The following is a 19740-nucleotide window of genomic DNA, read 5'->3' on the forward strand; positions in this document are numbered from 1 at the left end:
TAACAGAACATTCGGATAATAGGATATTCGGACATGGCAGTCTCTACTGTATTTTACAAAAAGTGAACTTGTATCATTATGGTTCTTAGTTCTTACTTTCAATAAAATAAATGATTCAAACATGTAAGGCAATAATTCTACTATAGTTAAGTGATCTTGTTTTATTTATACACTTATTCTCTGAGAATGAGAGACTGATAGTCGAACTTCTAAAAGACATACACGGCTGAATATTTGTTATTCAGTTTAGTATAATTTTGGTTATTCAATAAACAACTTATTGAAAATCATTTGGTGGATTCCAATCCTTTTAAAACCAATAATTAAAAAATTTAACTTTTCAGTTTTGGTTGTGGTCTTTGAATTTGAATGCTTTTTTAACGTCTTCAGTAACCAAATGACAAGGATAGCGATAAATATATAACGAATAAAGTTTGGTGAATATGTAACAAAAATACATACTGTACCTAATATTTACTATGCTCTATCTATACAGTCGACCTGTGTAGACTAATCGCACCACTGTTTACTCTTTATCTACATTCAATGAAGAGAATTTTTTGTTATTATATTTTTTGAAGTTTATATTAATCAATAACTAATATTGAAGTTTCTCCTAAACTGTGATCCCATACTTTTAGCCCATAGTTTTAGTGAACTATAATTCATAACAAAAAGTAAAAAATTAGTTAAAACTACTAACAAAGAATGCATCAGAAAGTACATTTTTCATAGCGTTGGATGTGTTAAAGTAGTACTATAGTATTTTATATTATTTTGAAAACAATATTGCGCTTTCTCAAGATTCAGGTTTACGTACCCACACAATCATAGTTTTAAATAACACAAGATTTCTTTCGTCAGTAGGAAGATGAGTGAACTGACTGACGTCAAAAATAGTTATTCATTGATTATTACTTTGATTCCGTGATCATGTTCGTATTGATAAATCGCAAAATTTTCACGTACACAATAATTTTCTGGAGCGGAAGCACAAAGTATCTCACTCGCGCACATTCTCTATCTTTCTCACTCGGAAATCACAGTTGAACATTGGTTTTTAACGCTAGCCGTGGCACTCGTTTTGTTCTTTGATACCAAGCAGCTCGTCGGGCATATTAAAAACGCTTTTGAACTCAAAACTATTTAACGGAACTAGCATCTTACGCTTTCAATTTTTATAACAACAATCTGAGGCAAGTGAACTGTACGAGGAATTTGTGTATTCAGATTAGACAGTGGACAGCGTTCTGTCTTTAAGTTTCTAAAATTCCCTTTGTTCTTCCTAAATTATCAGGGTATAGTAAATTAATCAAATAAGTCAATAAAGACAGTTAACAAGAATAGCACAATGTTATTCATTCTTAAACGAGTTAAAAACGACAAATTTATATGAAATTAGTGAATTCTGAACTTCTCTTATCTTGATAGACAAGATCACTAACAAATTATTAGCCAAAAGTGTTGATCACCTGACTTTCTATTTTTCATGTTACTAATCAATGTGAACTAAAGCTACAAAATAGTCTTTGACTTCATTCAATCTAATGACCATTTTACTATTGTATATTTTTTTTAATATTTATGTATCAGTAAGTTCTGTTTACTCTTTCATGAAGTTGTAATCGCACACTTTTGGCTTTCAGTATATTATGGATGAAAATTCTTAACTCATTTTGAAATATTTTTTATCACTTTATATAACGTTAGATTTGCAAGGATTAGGGGAATTCCAGAAACTATTTTATAGTATTGAACACAGGAGCCCGTTAAACGTATGTTACGTTATGCAGCAGCTATTAAAGAAGTTCTTTCAGGCACACGTTATTTTCAGATTTGCTCCCTTTTAGTATTTTCGCACAAAAATCACAGTTAAACATTTGGTACGCTATTCTAAGGAGCACTTTTGTAGGCATATTCGAGGTCAAAAGACTCCTACTTTATTAAGTAAATAAATAAATAAATAAATCTTACTTTATTCCTTTTGTAAAAGATTTTTAAATGATTCATGACATACGATAATTTTTAGATTACATTACTTCCTAATTTCACTGCAACATGTAAGGACATTCAAGAAAACTAGAATTTTCAATTTTCAGTATAATAGTAATGATCCTGAACTTTTGGCATAAGCGATTTTACAAGAATATGTACATATGTATTTAAGAATACATATAGTGGACATCCAACTTATCAGCAGATAATTTTAATATCTTATTTAGTATTAAAGATATGAAAAGGATCTGAATTGCGCAATTTCAAGACACAGCAAAATCGCGATTAACCCAGATCTTGATTATCCGCTCTTTTCTTTGTTCAGGATTAATATTATTTGGCCGAATAATAATAAGAGTACAGTAGAATATCGTTTGAGACTTGAATTACGATCGAAAAGTACTTACTTTAGAGAAAACAATAAAATTAGCCATCAAGAGTCTTCCAAGTTTGACAGTCGTATTTAATCGATTAAGGTAAAGCCCTATCGTAGAATATTTGAATATAATAATTATATATTAGTAGTCTTTAATTTTTAAATATTGTGGAAGCAGCTATTGCATTAATATTTATCCTTTAGCATACCAAGGTAGAGTCACTCAGAGTCTCCAATATAACACAAGGTATTTTAAATGATATTTTAAAATTTTCAAATATTTAAATTTTTATATTTTGAATTTCTTAATACTCATGGTCTTCACACTTTCAAATTTCCCAACCTTTAAATCTTTAAATATTCAAAGGAGAAATTAAAGTATATAAAGTCATACAATTATTACGAAATTTCAATTGTGTTGAGTTTATCTCTTATTACTCGTTCTTTTCAGGAACCCTAGCTCTGATTATTCATGATGACTCAACTTATTTGTTTGCAATTAATTGGGCCAGCAATAAGATAGAGTACAGGAAAGTTCATTTAAAATCGTCAATGTACAATGTATAACTTAAATTATATAAAATGTAAACTACTACTGAAATGTATGTCATTTCTATACCTATATGTCAAATTGACTAGACAATAAATTTGGGTTAGAAATTATCAAGATTAGTACTTGGAATTTTTGTGAGCTTCAAAGCACAAGTTAGGAATAAAACATGCTATTCCTATGGAGATATAATCACATGTATTTCAACCAAAAATAAAAATTTGCTTCTTTAATAGAGAGACCACTCCTTACTATCAAGACTGACAGTTTCTTTAATACACATGTATATTCAATGATGACGGCAGTACTGACTACGTGTCGAGGACTAATTAACTACGGATTATAACTATGCTTACGGTAATTTCATGACTGAAAATATAGTAAAACTTCCATACAAGTAAATCTTGTGAGTCTTACGATAAAAGTAAAAATTTTATCCCCTCCAATTTTAAGACTTTAGCTGGAACCGGTCAAGCTGTTAATGCGAAACGAATCAAGCAGCGTAAGTCGAGACACTCAGATAAAGCGAGCTTGTCAATGAAACAATGTTAATTGCGTTATTTGTTTTCTTAATTTTTTATGACACTTTTATTACAATATTTATAAGATTCCTCTAATTCTCCTGATTTATTCTTGTGATAAATATGAAACATACTTATTTAATAAGTGATATTGCATGTCATTTTTCACTATCTCTTCCGATACATTACAAAATTATAATTTTGGAAATATTTAAGATAATATTGTGTCTAGTATATTATACATCATAATGTGAAATAAAATACTATTCACAAATAATATGCAATATAAAAAAACAATAAAGAAGTAAGCAAATAAACAATAACAAATAAATAAGAAACAATAGCGTGTCACTGGACATACTCGTGGATGCATAGCTTATAAATGCGAAAACTATCTGCAGAATGAAGTGTGGAATTCGTAATCCCGTTTACGATAAATGTGAATAAATGATAGGCTCAGGCTCGCGATAAATGTGAATAAACTGTGTATAGGTTCGCGATGAATGTGAACGATTCGCATCTTGGCCTACGTTAAACGTCGAAATCCGTATCTCATTTTATGTTAAATATTAAAGACAAATAGCTACGAACGCAAAAAGATCAAGGAATGGAAGAGAGATACTGATAGCTAAAGCACCCGATAAATATTAAAAACCTGTGAATAGAAAACCAAAATCAATTCTCTTATTTTTTTATTAAATTTTTGCCATCATATGTGTGAAATTTTTTTTAGTTGAGAAAAAATTACTTTCTGATTGTCAATAACTTTCAGTATCCCATTCTCCTTCATTTGTTGTCCCTGCCTTCGTTCCTCGAAAACATCAGACTATAAAAAATGTTCTATCTACTTCAATAAATGTGAAACTCTGGACCGGATGATTTCGCTCTTATAGAAGCATTATTGTATATTCCTCGTTTGCTGAAGGTTCGCTTCTCGCTGTTACCAAATCGTTCGTTGTAATTTTCTTTGTTGCCAACTATATTCCTAGTCATAGGAGAAATATAATCAATGGATTCAAAGAAAAATCTATTTTTCTAAATACAGATATCGTCGATATAGTAGTTAGCGACGCAAGAGCCTATCGTGTGATCACAGATAATACCATAAATTACCTTTTGTGAATCATAAGTCAAGTGAATAATCTTATGATTAAGAGGTCAGAGAAGGCTAAATTAAAGATCTTGGCACAAATGTAGTACCCGTTTTTCAGGCGATGGTGTATCATACTAATCTGAGGCTTTCTGTCTAATTTTCTGAGAAATGAAAGAGCGTTTTCTAAGCATTATGGATGACAGACTTATGATGTTTACCAACCTACCATCGGAAGAATTTGCCAAGGAGATGACAAGTCGTTTTCCACCAAGGCACGTGGAAGATCGTGTCTTGAATTGGACATTTTGAAGTACGAAATAGTGTTATATTCATTAAAACAAGGACTCTCTAACCCACTACTGGTATGACTCGCATGTTAAATACTGTCAGCAGTTAGTCGTGACCTAAATGGTGCTTTCTTTTTCCCCCGTACTTCTGTTTTACCTTGTGCCTGTGTATTATCATGTGACTATATCTACCTTTCGAAGTGCGATAAGATAGATTTTGTTCTGTATGATTCGACATTCTTCAAATCTATAAAATTTAATGTTGTATGACTGTTGAGCAATAATTAACATTATGTCGCAAGTGCTCACCACGATTGTAATCGGGAGGACAAGAACTATGTTTACAACGTACAGAATTTGTTGTCGTCCTATCTTTTACAAATTTCAAATTTGCATATCCTTAGTTTTCTACATTTTCAAATTTTGAAGCTTTAAATTTTTTAAATTCGGCAACTTCAAATACACCAATCTTGAAAAATTAAACAATTTTTTAATATTAAATCTGAAAATTTTTCAAATATTTAAAATACAAATCTATATTTCCACGAATATTCCACTCTTGAATTTTCAGACCTTTAAATATGCCAAATTTTTATATTTTCAAATCTTCGAGATCTTTTTAGATAAAATACGTTAACTTCAATTTATAGATTCTAAGTTCTGGAACTTTATAATATGAGTAACTTCTTGGTATGATAAGGGTTATATATCACGTGAAATTCTTCTGCATGCTTGAACTGATGTATTACAAATGCTAGTTATATTTTCATTTGTACTATTGTGCCAATATTTTCAAAGGAATACATTTAATTACAGTTTATTTCAGAAAAGCATTAGGTTGAATTTGCGGAAAAATCGATAGAGAGAACAGAAAAACTAATAGGGTCTAACAATAAGTAAAATACAGATAAACTATAACACGCATGATAGTGAGTTAGACTATATAAAAAAAATGAGTGCAATATGCAGTGGTTCGAAGCGGTATTCTTTTTGCAAATATTCTCGTGAATCGAAATCAAGATTTGTACGTGAAAGAGTCTAGAAAAGACTAATTATGCACCAGTAAATAGCAGGAAGAATTACGGAAGGATTTAAGATTTACTTAAATATACCCACAAACTTGCTCCAGTTATAATACTTGCGATTCCTTCAACACTCCCTCCTATCGAAGATTCAATACACTTCAGAAGTAAATACATAACGAGACGACAGGCAACCATTTCAACAAAGGTGAGAAGTAAGTATCAATATGATACTCAAGTAAATTATGTACCATGTAAGTATATGTACACATAGAGCACCATGTCTATGTCTACGTATACATATACTACACAGTATTCGATACCTATACCTATACCTACATCTCCGTACATAAACAGAGAACCAAAGAAACATGTCTTCAAAATATAATTTACAAATGTCAAAGAAGTGTGTCATAGACACACATCACATATCAAGCCAAACGACTTCGTTTATCCAATGAGAATACTTACTAAAATCATTATTCAATTGATGATGACATCACATAGGTTTTTTTTATATTAATTAAAAGAGTAAATTACAAGATTGAGAAAATTATATTTCAAAAATGTTACTGACATCTAATTCAAAGGTTAGATCTATGTTCGTGAAAATCAAACGATGACTCGCAGTTGAGAATTTTCCAGATTTTAATTGTTAAAACATTTTTTTATTCTATAAAGTCGAAGAGTGATTAATAACGTGATAACCGACAGCTGACAAGGTAGTCTTTAAGATCAAATAGTAACATAGACAAGGCGAATTATAAGCTTCATTACAAACTCTAGGTAAACGCCAGGTTCAATTAAAATAGAAGTAACAAGGTTATTTTGCCTTTCTTTAAAGCAAATTAGGATACAGTCGCGTAGACAAGAGCTTATCTTGTAAGAAGCAATGTAATGGTGACTACATATTAATACATTATTATCTAAGAGATCTTTTAGATCCTCTTTGAGTTAATAAAAAAACGTTTTAACAAAGTTGTGATAATATTAACATGGAAATCGTTGACACATTCGCACACGATTAAAGATAACTTCAATTAGCTGTCTACAGAATTATTAAATTACATTTTTGTTTTACGTGTTTTCTCCATTTATGTAAAAAATTCTATTCGATTCCATCATCAACTAAATAGCGTTTCTAGTTAGATATTTCTTCATTTTCCATACTCTTAACTTTTCAGCTTGCACACCAGCATGTCAAAGTCTCTCGCCCATGGATCACAGTCAAACAGTTGATACTTTTCAAACGTCTCCGCTTTATCAAAGTCCCAGCACTCATTGTGGCATCCCTGATGCAGCACCCAACCGAGGAGTGCCGTATAGCGAATACGATGGAAAATAGGGTGATAGTCCTGCAGGAGTATGTGGGTGCGGGGGAGGAAGGGGAAGCCCTAGCGAGGACAAAGAAGGCGACAGCAGCGATGGTTTCCCATAGGGATGATAACGCGCAGTGGCAAGAGGGCTTAGAGGTGGAGTGGGGTAAGTCCTGGAGAACAGGGGGTGCGTGGGTGGCAGGCCCACCGAAGGCGACAGGAGTGAAAGCGCAGCAGCGTCTGCTGCCCCGTTAGTTGTAACGCTGGTATGGCTCCTGAGATGCTGTAACAGCTCGTCTGACGTGGAGAACCTCTTGCCACAGTAAGCAGTGTCTCCAGCGATCCAATTGCAGACGTAAGGGAGCTGTGAGACTGCAGCCAGTGCAGCCAACTGCGCATGAGCATAGGCTGCGACACCTAGAGCTCCATAAGGCGTGCCAGGTTTGTGATCACACTGGGCGCAGCCAGCTGGACAAGAACCTGGTGCATTAGCGGAGGCTAGTTTCCCATTGGAGTTAGCTAACAAGTGAGAGTTCAACTGGCAGCCTGTGCAGTAGGGATCTCTGCAAATTGGCATCAGGGCATCTGGGCCTGAGGACGTCTTCAATCTAGCATAACTGAGGTAAGGGTTTCCTGGTACTAATCCACTCTTCAAGCTGGCATGATGCTGGGACATCAGGGAATTAGCTATCACGTCCACAGGTATCTGTGGGCTATATCTTAGGTAGGATGTTGAGGACGCTAAACTTACTCCTGGTTTAAATGTTCCCAAAGGAAGATCTTTAATAGAAGGGTCAGTCATAGCTAACACTGCAGGGCTATAGGAAGGCTTCACTTGTATCGAGGGACTGCTGACAGCAGGTTGAGAAGTGGACGTTTCGAGCTGAGCTGAAGACAAACTTGTCGATATCCTCGAAGCAGGGGACTCCCTAGAGGCATCACCACTAGGAGTCGCAGTTTTTCGGCATTGTGGTGTCACAGCACGAACTGACGATGCGCTCTGATTGCTAGGACATCGTTTATTGTTGCTACCAGGTGTTCTTGATCGCCCAGACATCGAGTGACTAGAAGCTGCCCGCTGTTCGTCAGGACTAGACGTCTTTTCGCGACCCAGACAGGATTCGTAAGGTTTGAAGTTGGTTTTATTAAAGTCGGTCGCTGTCGAAGCCACTGGTGATGATTTATCTCGCGACTGGTCCACTGATTTTGATGATTTGTTGTTGGATTTGTCCAACGAGCCTAGTAGAGATTTACTGGATGGTGTGTCGGCTCCTATTTGACTGCATGTCTGTGCGAGCAAGGCCAGAGGGCTTTTCTTCGCATCCAACTGAAATCAGAATGAGAGCGTCAGAATCTTGAGGGTTGAGTTCCTTAAGTAACTAATTTGTTTACGGTGGCTACTAAAAGTTTCCGGGAAAAGTGACATTTTGCTGCACTAATAAAATGAATTATTGTCAAGTTAAAAATGCGCTACATGAATTTAATATGTATCTTCACTTATGAAGTAGGGTCATATTAAATCGTTTGGGAGAAATATTATATTCAGCAAATAGTTAATTCTTCAAAAACGGAATATTTACATTTTTTAGTACTGAAAAGTAATCTGGTAGGTATTTTCTAATATATGTTTACGTTATATTTACTACACCTATGTCTTTCGTTTTCTAATATATTTTTATAAGTTTTAATTCTAACGTAGGTGATGTAGGTAATGTTTCCGTTGTAACGTATACAATGTACATATACAACGAGAAAAATAATTCCATTGACATTAATATTAAAAGATGTGCATCGCAAGGTTTTCAATCACTTTGCACATTCTACGCCCGTGAATATGTGTGTATTATTACAACGATGGATGTTGCTGTTGCTGTATAAGTGACACTGAAATTGACAACTTAATCAAGCAATGCATCAATTCTTTCAGTTGCTTGTAGCTTCTTTTAAAAAGATATTCATCGAAATATAATGTTAAGTCCTTCTCTTTAATACCATATCTGATAATGTTTTGACAAATATCACTCCATATTTTTTTGATCGATTCTGTATTGACATACATACGAAAACTATTGAGAAATTTATTCCATATTCTTTACAAATATTCGAAAATAATGAAACGAAAATCAGTTACTAGTATCGGAATTAACAAAGTTATAGAAAAGCTCAGCTGTAAGATATCCATAGTCCTCGTTCGCGGAAAAAATATTAAGGTGAAGTTATTGAAGCCTCTTGTAAAATTTACAAAAATACTGTAACAGGTCTGAGTTTAGTACAATCAGTAAGAGCCGACTTTGTAGATTTAACAAACTTGTTCTGATTGTAGTCAATCTATTTTGTTAATTTTACAAAAGTCTACAACAAATCATGGAGAACTTATAGGTTAGTGACATCACCACCGATTCCGATGATCTTTGGATATATTGTTAAGCTCATAATTCTGAACAACTTTTTCTTATATGTATATATAATAAGCAGTCGGCCTTAGATTTCGAAATATTTACAAAAAGCTATTGATACTATTACATTGAATTCTAGTTATACGTACGCGTCCGTTGCAGCACACGCTTTACTACAGTGGTTTCATCGAACAAATTTACAACAAAAAAATTTACAAAACAATTTTGATCTGTAAAGGTATACGAAAACTAGAATTATTTAACATAAAAATTGAAAAAAAGAAAATAAAAACCTATGGAGAGATTCGTCGAACGCAGAACCTGCAAATTAAGTCAGTATGTATTCGCACTTGACTATCGAACTTTCTTGTAAAGTTTGATGCAAAATGATTTATAAACCATCTTTACTTGCTACATTTTCATTTATGCAAGCGTCACTGACACTGAATCTCTCGTACTCTTCGCAACGGCTGTGAGACGTCACGTTATTTATACATTTAAATAAACAACATGTATCATTATACAATGACGAAAACATTATAAGGATATATGTTTTTCTTAAAGCTACTCGTTTCAGGCCCAATTTCGCACAAAATGTAATCTAATTAGGAATGCTATTATTTCGTTTGTAACGTAAAAATTCAAAATTCTATTTTATCCATATTTTGTTTTTTGGTTTATAGAAACAATCAATCAATATTTAGTCAGTGAAAACAACGAAAATATACTAGTTTTTAAACAAATTGATATTTTCAAAAACTGTTTGCATACGTGGATTTATCATTAAAAAATACACGATCGTACCACTTACACTATTTTGCTATATGCAATAATTTTCGAGATATTAAGCGCAATGTTTTCTACTCTAAACTTTCACGATGGTTTTCACCCCCTTAACATGAATGAGAGCCAATAAAAAAAATATGTATTGAATATTTTCGGCTACTCTACAATCCCTGCCAAGTTTCATAAAAATCGGAGATTTACATCTAGCGACATTCCTTTGTTGGTGGAACAAGTTGACCCAGTGGACAAGTCCAAAAACAAAAAATTCCCCAGACGATCCAACAGCTTATAAGGACCCACTGGGTCTAAATTGATCCAATGGACAAAGGTAACCTAAATCTAACTACCGTGCATTCTATGTGTCAAGGATAGTTCAGTGTGCGTTATTTATTCCACTGGGTCAACTTAGATCCACAGGGTCCTTAGAAAGTGTTGGGTTACCTGGGGGATTTTTTTTATGGACTTGTCCACTGGGTCAACTTATTCACACTGTCACCAATTTCGAATTTTGCTTATAATTTTAAAATTAAGGCCGACCGTCTATTATAATATGCACAAGAGAAAGTTCAAAATCTCGTCGTCTTTAATATGTCCAAATATCATCGAAATCGGCAGTGGTATGACTAATCTGTAGATTCACCCGAATCCTATAAAAGTTTATCCTGCTTAAATATACTTAGGAAACTTTCGCAAGGTCTGCATGACCATCTTTTCCGTGTCGAACGCAATAGTATGCCTTCCAAAAATAAAACATTGTTGTTCAAAAACCAACAGTAACGTTAATTTTACACGCTAAGTTTTACAGTGGAGGAAGAAAATCAGGTTTAGAATATAAATCAAGTCTATAATATCATGTACACAAATCCCAGTAAAAATTTTAAGATAAAAACTTCATTTTTGTTCGAGTTATTTTAATTTTAACCACTATAACTGTATACATTGACACGGAATAACTAAAATCCACCTGCTCTGTATATTGGTCCTTCTACCTCATGTAAAGTCTGTTCTATTTGTAATTCTGCAGTTCATATAATCTTTCTGCACGCTTATATTTGCCAATACTTTTTCCTCATACCTATGTATTTTTAGTGAAGATTCACTTGCCATCGCTTCCTTTGTTTCATACGATTTATTTCATTTTTCTTCGGTCTACCCATTTTTAGAATAGAACAGTTTCTAAACTATGGAAATTATAGAAGTATACTTCATTCCCTGAAAGATTTCGTACAAACCGAAATTATATACAGTTATATGTTTACTATGCATACGCTACATTGATGTTTATATATTACGCTTATGTTTATGTTGTATAGGTCAAAGTCAAACAGGTAGAGCTGACAAAATATTTTCAAATTTAACATACATCATGGATCAATACATACAGTTATAGTGTAGTCAATTAATGTTAAAATTAAAGTAACTCGAACAAATATGAAGTTTTTAAGTTGAAATTTTTACTATAGTTTGTGTTCATGATATTGAAGAAAATTATGTATGGATTTTTCAATCCAATATTTCTACATAATTTGATTCAGCGTAAAAAGTGCTATAAAAATATATTTTTTCAAAACTTTATCTAGAAAATTACAGTACTTTTCAACTGAATCCCCCCCTTAAGATCATTGAGATAAGTTTCATTAAAATGTATGAAAGTGTAGACTAGATAAATAACGCGATATTTTATTTTTGTTAAGGTCATTGGGTTCCGATCACTCTTTCTTTTATTACTTTCCTCGTGTTTTATACACCATAACAAAGTGCTTGAAAATATCCCATTCAAATATATTTGGAAGCAGCTTTTCAACAAGTTCGAAGTCCTATATATTATCTTTAAACTTTGTAGTTGTCTAGACAAATATTCCAAATTGCGTCTAGTGATCTTTGGAAAGGAAATTTATTATGTGCTATCTATGTTTGATTATTTTCTTTGGGATTTCATAAAAAAGCATTCTTGAAGAACGTGATTTGATTAGTTGTTTGTAGATATTTATTCTCGGGGATTTTTACAAAACCAGACGACTTTAATTTCTGTTTAGATCCCCATTTGCACTGCACATGTGTCATGTGTTTGCGATACATATTAAAAGTTAAATAAAATGATACTTTTAGGATTGCGTTTTTTCCTATTTGAACTTTAATTTTCAGTTAACGATGCCATTTAGTGAAGGAGCTACTAAACAGGAAAGTTGTTTGTTACAGTAATAATAATAATAATAAAAAAAAAATTTGTGGACCTCAGTAATTCTGGGAATCACAAATGGCATGGTAAGTACTGAGTCTAAGGTTTACCGTCAGAGTATGAACTGAGCTTCGTAACATTATTATTTTCAAAATAGAACCAAAGTAATTAGTAGTGGTTCTACTAGTGTACTGATTTTCTGAAACTACAAAATTGTTATGCAATAAGAATTGCTTTCCAACTATTAAACCTCCTTTTTCTCTGAATTTCACAAAATGAATCAATGTAAATTCTTCTTCAATATAAGTACATTGAAACTTTTCATTACAACGATTGTAAAAAACATACCATTCGAAGGAACTGAAATAAACAGCTGTCATGAGAGAAGGTTATAAATAATCTTCATAATACTTAAAAATTTCGAGGTCAATTAACGTGGCATGACAGTGTAATGGTATTACTTATACAAAAGTTTCAAGGCGACACGTACCTAATAGTGAGTAACAGTGACAAAATTTAAATTCGAGTAGAACTGATAGTAAAGAGTTCAACTTAAGTTATATGATTTCGTCTAACGCGGGTATATTGAACAATTGCGCATGCAAATAAAAGTGGGGCTGAAAACAATGGCGTCCAGTAAAACTTTTATATTACTACTTACGTATATCATTACCTTTTTATGGTGCCCAAAGTTAGTATAAAGAAAAAAAATAATAAACTCCATACTACGAATATTTAATAATTGTAAAGATGCTAATTGTAGGCAGTTTCTATAGATTCTACTTTTTTGCCTAAAAATTACAAATATTTACTTTATTACCTAGTCTTTCAACAAAAATACGTTCAATGAAACTACAAATTAAATGATTTCTAATTTCATGCAGCTTATTATTAAGTGTGACTTCACTTAGAATGATACTGACATAATTCGAAGAAGCAAAACTGCTAAGTCACACAGAAACGTGATACACAATATTTTGTAGTACTAGCTAGCACAGAAAAGATAAATAATATAAATAAATATCAGAATTACAGTAAAAAATGTGTTAAACTCAAAAATAAAAAAATATACAGTATGTATCACAAGAGCATGGACGCGATATCTCAGTACAAATAAATCTTTTCTGTAAAAACTGTTACACAGATCGAAGGTACATCTATAAAACTAATAAGCACGCACTTAATAATGTGCCCAATCACCACCATCAGTGATTATTGCTTCACAACGTCTAGGCATACTTTCAACCACCTTTTCGGCATATGAGACAGGAAGAAATCTTCATATTTCTCGAATACAACCCCCAGTGTTTTCAATTTTAATACGTTTTTCTCGGAGTTTGTACTTCATTACAGACCAAACATTTTCGATTGTATTGGCATCGGGGGACTGAGATGGCCAATCTAACACGTTAATACCGTTCCCTGTTTTCCATTATATACTAGGAGACCCCGTTCGTACAATTTAAGCATCTTCTGGGCATTTAAATTATCCGTAAAGATGCATAAGATCCCGAAACCCCGAACGTTGAGACACCCCTAAACACGAACTTTTATTGGGTGTTTAATGCTTCTTTGGATAATTGTATTTCCACGGACAGGCCAGGCTCGTTTGATAGGAATCCAAGCCCAAAAAGATGACTCGTTACTGAACACAAGATTGTTCCAATCATGATCAACGTTTTCGTATGCCCATGCCAACCGATTTTGGACGTGCTTTGTTAAAAGCAATGGCTTTGAAATTGTACTACACCATGTAACTCTATTTTCTTCCAACCGACGCGACGTTTGATTGGTAACATGCTTATATTTATGCCCTTTTTTGCTAAAACTGTTTGTCCTTTATGTAAGGAAAATGTCGGATTTTTTCCTTGTATCGTTGCACCCACTTGTTTACAAATTCGCGAGCTTATGCAAATATTTTACTGCATCTCTAATAATCATTTTGGGTCCTTTCATTTTGGGCACTAACCTTGAAATAATCTGAACTTCTCAGTGACAAAAATGATACTAAGAGAATTGGGGTTATTTCATATTAGAGGAGACTTTGTATGCTTTGACTAGCACAATCTTTGACCCATTTGGTATCAAATTTCACAGATATCGCGTCAACGTTCTTGTGGTACAGACTGTATCAAACTTAGATGCATTTCAGTAAACATTATTTGAAATATAATTCTGAGTTTATTTGAAATAAAATTATAAATTGAGGCAGTAAGTAACTGTTCTAGTTGAAATAATAACTAAGTAGACTAGAAAATAAGGGTATATACATGTAACTTCTAAAACATTATTTTAACAAACAAATTGCTTGCAAATAATTGATTTAAGAAATAACTAATTGAGTTATCTATAATTCTAGAAAATAACTATTAACAGTTTTTTAAATAAAAAAGTTGAACTCTGTTGATCATGTTGAACACATATTGAAATCAAATAATAAATACCTACGTTCCAAATAAAATAATTTCTCTTATAAATACATAAAACAGAGTATAACCCAATAAACAGTAAAATTAAAATTTTATCTCATTCATTTCAATACACGTTTATTTCGATAATAACCAATTCTACCTTCAATTAATGAATTATTTTATTCTATAGTTATCTCACTTTTGAAATACAGTTTTTTAATCTTATTTCATATAAAAACAGTCATTTTGTCGATAATAAGAAAGATCTCATCTGATCTAACTTTAATAAATATCTCGTTGAAGATTTTTTAAAAATTTATAACCTACTAAATTTTACGTTGTGATTATATAGGTTCTTCGCAATAAAAATTTTTATTTTTGTTTTCAGGCACCATTTCAACCACCTCTGTTCTCTTTAACACGCGCATCCCTGGTAAACAGTGCTACCAACGACAAAAAACCGTGACATAAAAACGAAAGAAAAGGAGAGAAAGGGTGGTACTAGCATTCGTTCATTTTTGGTTGTGCGCGCACACACTCTTGATTCCCTATCCGTGCAGCATTGTATTACCGAATCGCATTTTGATTTACGATGGCCGTAAATCAGCGAACGTTTGAACAGAAACGTTGCCAGCACTCGGCTGTCCTCAAAATAGTTTACAGGAGTTAAAGCGTAAGAAGCGAAATGCGTTCCTGTCAAGATTAACGGAGCACGCCGACAGTTGCAATTAATGGGCTGTCGAAACGATTGTCCTTCGTGGTATTTATTTCATGCCGAGTTAATTACGATCCGATTACGGCTGTTATTACATCGACACCGTTTCGACCACAGTTTAATTGCCGGTAATTTATTCAATTGACAGTTGCGCTCCAATTTCATGAGTACTTATCAAGTTTTTTGGTTTCACGATTTTCTAAGTTAAAGTGATGTTGCGTCTCTGAAGAGAATTGATTTGATGTTTGGAATGATTGTGAGATAATTTGCATTTGTGTGCTTCATGACTCATAGAAGATTTTACGCATGGTTTGTTTCTAGTATCGTTTCGATATAAGCTTGCAACTTAAAACGAGAGGTTCAAAGTAAATGAAAACCTTGTATTTTAAAGTAAGATCAGTCTAACTACCTAGCTACTTACATATATTTGCCTTCTTAAGGCTAAAAAGTAAGTTAAATAGAAGGGTACAGTGTTACTCAATATAAACTTGCGATTTGGAAACAAAACCTCAGAAAATGTTAAAATTTCCTTTCTAAAATTAATTTACACACTAGCAACATAAATTTGTCTTCTTAAATACAAAAAGAAACAGTTGTCTACATCGTTTCGATGCAAGTTCGTTACTTAGAATTAAAAACATTGATTTTTAAGACTAACTTACAGACAGGCAATTTATATTCATTTCTTCAAAGTCGAGTTGCACGCAAACCGTAAGAATATATTGTTGTCTTGATATAAGGTCAAGAAGAAACCATTCTCAAGAACAAGCTTCCTACATTACTTAAACTCTTAATTCCAAATCGAAAAATTGCTACAACAAGAAACATCTCACTTTCGTGAAAACAATCATCACGACAAGCTTATAACAAGAAAACTCAGATAAGCGCTAAAGACTGTGTAAGAAACAGAAAAACAGAATTCTATTTCAAATGCAATGCTGTCTCAATATAAACTTGCGACTTGAAATCGGATAGAAGTTCAGAGAATTTAAGAAACTGATTCCTACAGTTCAATTCACGCACGACAGTATAGTCTCGAAACAAATTCGCGATTTTAAAATCGGTAGAGAGCTTATAGAATACAAAGAAACTTGTCTTTCACAAGCTAGGATCAGGTAAAGTGCAAGAATAGTATGAGAAAAACACGAGTATCATCAAACCTGTATCGAGACAACACTATAGCAATTAAATTTTGCTTTTTTTTTGAAGATAGAACCAAAGAACGCCAAGACAACCAAAAACAGTTTCAAGAAAGCACGATCTCAGCGAGCTTGTATCAAGGCACTTACTATACGTCACAAACAAGGCATATTATTATTATTATTTTACAGTATTAATTAACTTATTTTCAATTTATAGCACCTTAATCAAAATCAAATTACTCGGTCACTCGCGAGTCTATACCGCATTTTCTTGTTTCACTTTCTTTCCGACTTTCAGCACATCGGCAAGTTTTTAGTGGGGGAACCATTTCTAAAGTTAACTGATGCACTAATAGCTTCCTTTTCTTTCATCAGACATATACGTGGCAGTACAGTATTTCCTCGCAATGGCACCATGAATCACTGTCGGCGATATCATAATGGAGACTGCTTTTCAAAGTCAGCTTATGTATTGGTAACCACTTTGGTCATGTTAAGTGTATGAATGACACTGTATGCGAGTAAAACTACTTTATTCTAAATAATTTCGATATGTGACAGGTATCATGATAAGATTATAACGAGGCATTACTGTAGAAATGTAGAAATGTTATATGTCATGATCATCAGCGGAACTTTACACCACCAGATCAGTAAATGTCCATCAATAAAATGTACCGTAAAATTAACCTTGACCATGAAATTCAGTGGTTAATTTTATAATCCTTACGGAAATAAGAAGTATGAAAGGAATCGTAGGTCGCAACTCAATCGTTTTCTCGAAAAATATTGTTAAAGTTCCATTAGCTCTTAAACTGACTTTATTTATAATGTGCCTACATTTCGCAGTCATATACACAATGACTAACGTACTGTTAATGAAGCAGTAGAGACTTATACACAGTTTGGTTCGAGAAATATGTAATAATTCAGTGAAAAATATTGGAATATCACTGCGTTCAGAAGAGTGTTCAAAATTAACGCGATTTTTCGTAGTTAGTTTAACAGTTTGGTGACCAAGAATTAATATTACGTTATCTGATTAGACATTAGAGAGTAAGGTAACGTTTCCGAATTTGCAAATACGTTGCACTTGTTAACAAATAAATCAAACAAATAAATTACGTCAATAATACGATTCCCAATGATTCCTGTCAATTCGCAGAAAGTTCAAAATATTTATATAAACAAAGTTCTAACATTAATTCTTGATCACCAAACTGTTAACTTAGTCAGTAAAAATCGTGTCGATTTGGAACCTTTTCTTTTGAACGGAGTAATATTCCAATATTCTTCACAAAATTACAATACATTTCTCGAGCTAATTTATAAGTTCTTGCTGCTTTGTTAAGAGCACGTTATTTACTCTGCATGTGACTGCAAAGTATAAACACATTGTAAATAATGTTAGTTTTTAATATCATTTTCAAGAGTTAAGATGTGGCCGATGGTTTCTTCAACACTTTTTATTCTCGTAACGAGTAAAATACAATAAAAACAACTTAATATGAAATTTTAAAATCAAGAATAATTTTATAGTACATTTTTTAATAGATCTCCAGCGATGCAGAATCTCACTATGACGATCAAGACATAATTTTATACACCCCGTACATGTAAAAAAAACTCATTCGTTCTGAATAATTTTGGAGTATAATGAACATACCCACGAGCTTATAACGAGAGAATAATGTATCAGACACTGAATTTTGCTTCCTTCTAAGAATCTACATACTGCCCTATCATCACTCTAGGCGTCATCTGGTGTATCCTGATTAGCAGATTGAAAGACCTAATTTCCAAGCTTTTTGGAAAATTTCTCCTGTTCCTCTCAGGACCTGCTTATGGATTAAATTCTGTGCGAAATATTTCGGACAGTGTTCAATATGTTTACATTCCGAACACGGGAAGCCACTAGCGACGGCTTAGAGAAAGAGAAACTGACACTAACCGTGGTAGGCAGAGGCGTAAGGTATTCCGGACGGAGGTACTGGTTCGCGTTAGAAGTCAGCATCTTCGCTCTCCTTTCTAACTGGTGACACTAATCACTCGCGACGATCCTGAGGATCGGATTCGTCACTGATATTCGTATTCGTCACCCCTTATTATATCCGTTGCGGGATGAGCGAAGGACAAGTGAACGAAGCCATTTGACGGCCCCCGACGCTGCACTCGCGCGCACGACTCTCCTTCGTGCAGGAAACACAACACACGGAACGGCGCAGCAATGTGAAAAGAGGATCATGCGCGCTACGCATTACAGTACGCACCAGTTTCACACCTATTCACATAACCGAGTTCAAATTGCGACTGAAGCCGACGGCATACTGATCATGAGCCTTCGGTCGAACGCCGAACTACATGTTCTCCCACCTTCTTCCACGCCTCTTCCCCTAACAGGGGCTCACGATCACACCGCACCGGCCTGCCCTGCCATATCACGGCCAATCGCGAAGCTTGAGTTTCGGCCACTCGCGTGCTCAGTCGGTGAAGCAGTTTACGTCAGAATAACATACTATAAACTTCACCGCAAATGAGATATTAGCACGGACAAGGATACTTCGTCAGTAATGTTAGATAAACAACTAATGTTGTTTATGTTACGATTTTGAGATTCTAACCCTATTATAATTTTCCTGACATGTTCAATGTTAGCGACTCTGCATGAAATAAAAGCACAGGACTATAAGCAGTAAGAATTAAACTTAAAAGCGGGATTAGAAATTAAATACACAATGTACCGTGCAGTTTGCAATTGTAACATAATGTAACGAACACTGACTCATTTTTCCTCATAAAACAATAGCTATAAAACGAAATTATATACCTAAATAAAATTAATAAAGAAATCAAGAGCACCATGTGTACATTTAGCTAATGCCTACGTACATAACCTATGATCCAAGCAAGAGGCGTCTTTGACCCACTTTCATTTCGTATGTATGTACGTG

At 33.6% G+C, this 19740-nt stretch overlaps 1 protein-coding gene across 1 annotated transcript; it reads right to left on the reverse strand.

Annotated features, from left to right (window-relative positions):
* Positions 1 to 6468: 6468 nt before the first annotated feature.
* Positions 6469 to 19092, reverse strand: LOC143184467 (zinc finger protein Noc). Its single transcript, XM_076386718.1, has 2 exons — positions 18741 to 19092; positions 6469 to 8487 (listed from the first exon to the last, which is right to left on the reverse strand). Exons 1-2 carry the CDS (start codon positions 18801 to 18803, stop codon positions 7123 to 7125), a joined length of 1428 nt encoding a protein of 475 aa, XP_076242833.1. The 5' UTR covers positions 18804 to 19092; the 3' UTR covers positions 6469 to 7122.
* Positions 19093 to 19740: the final 648 nt, after the last annotated feature.

The sequence above is a fragment of the Calliopsis andreniformis genome, chromosome 10 (assembly GCF_051401765.1).
Source record: "Calliopsis andreniformis isolate RMS-2024a chromosome 10, iyCalAndr_principal, whole genome shotgun sequence".
Taxonomy (NCBI): Eukaryota; Metazoa; Arthropoda; class Insecta; order Hymenoptera; family Andrenidae; genus Calliopsis; species Calliopsis andreniformis.

Bases quoted from the DNA above. Each gene is read 5' to 3' on its own strand.
- LOC143184467 (XM_076386718.1), bottom strand. From the start codon at position 18,803: ATGCTGACTTCTAACGCGAACCAGTACCTCCGTCCGGAATACCTTACG. The intron at 8,488-18,740 runs GTTAGTGTCAGT...TTCTGATTTCAG, and splicing joins TTACGCCTCTGCCTACCACG to TTGGATGCGAAGAAAAGCCC.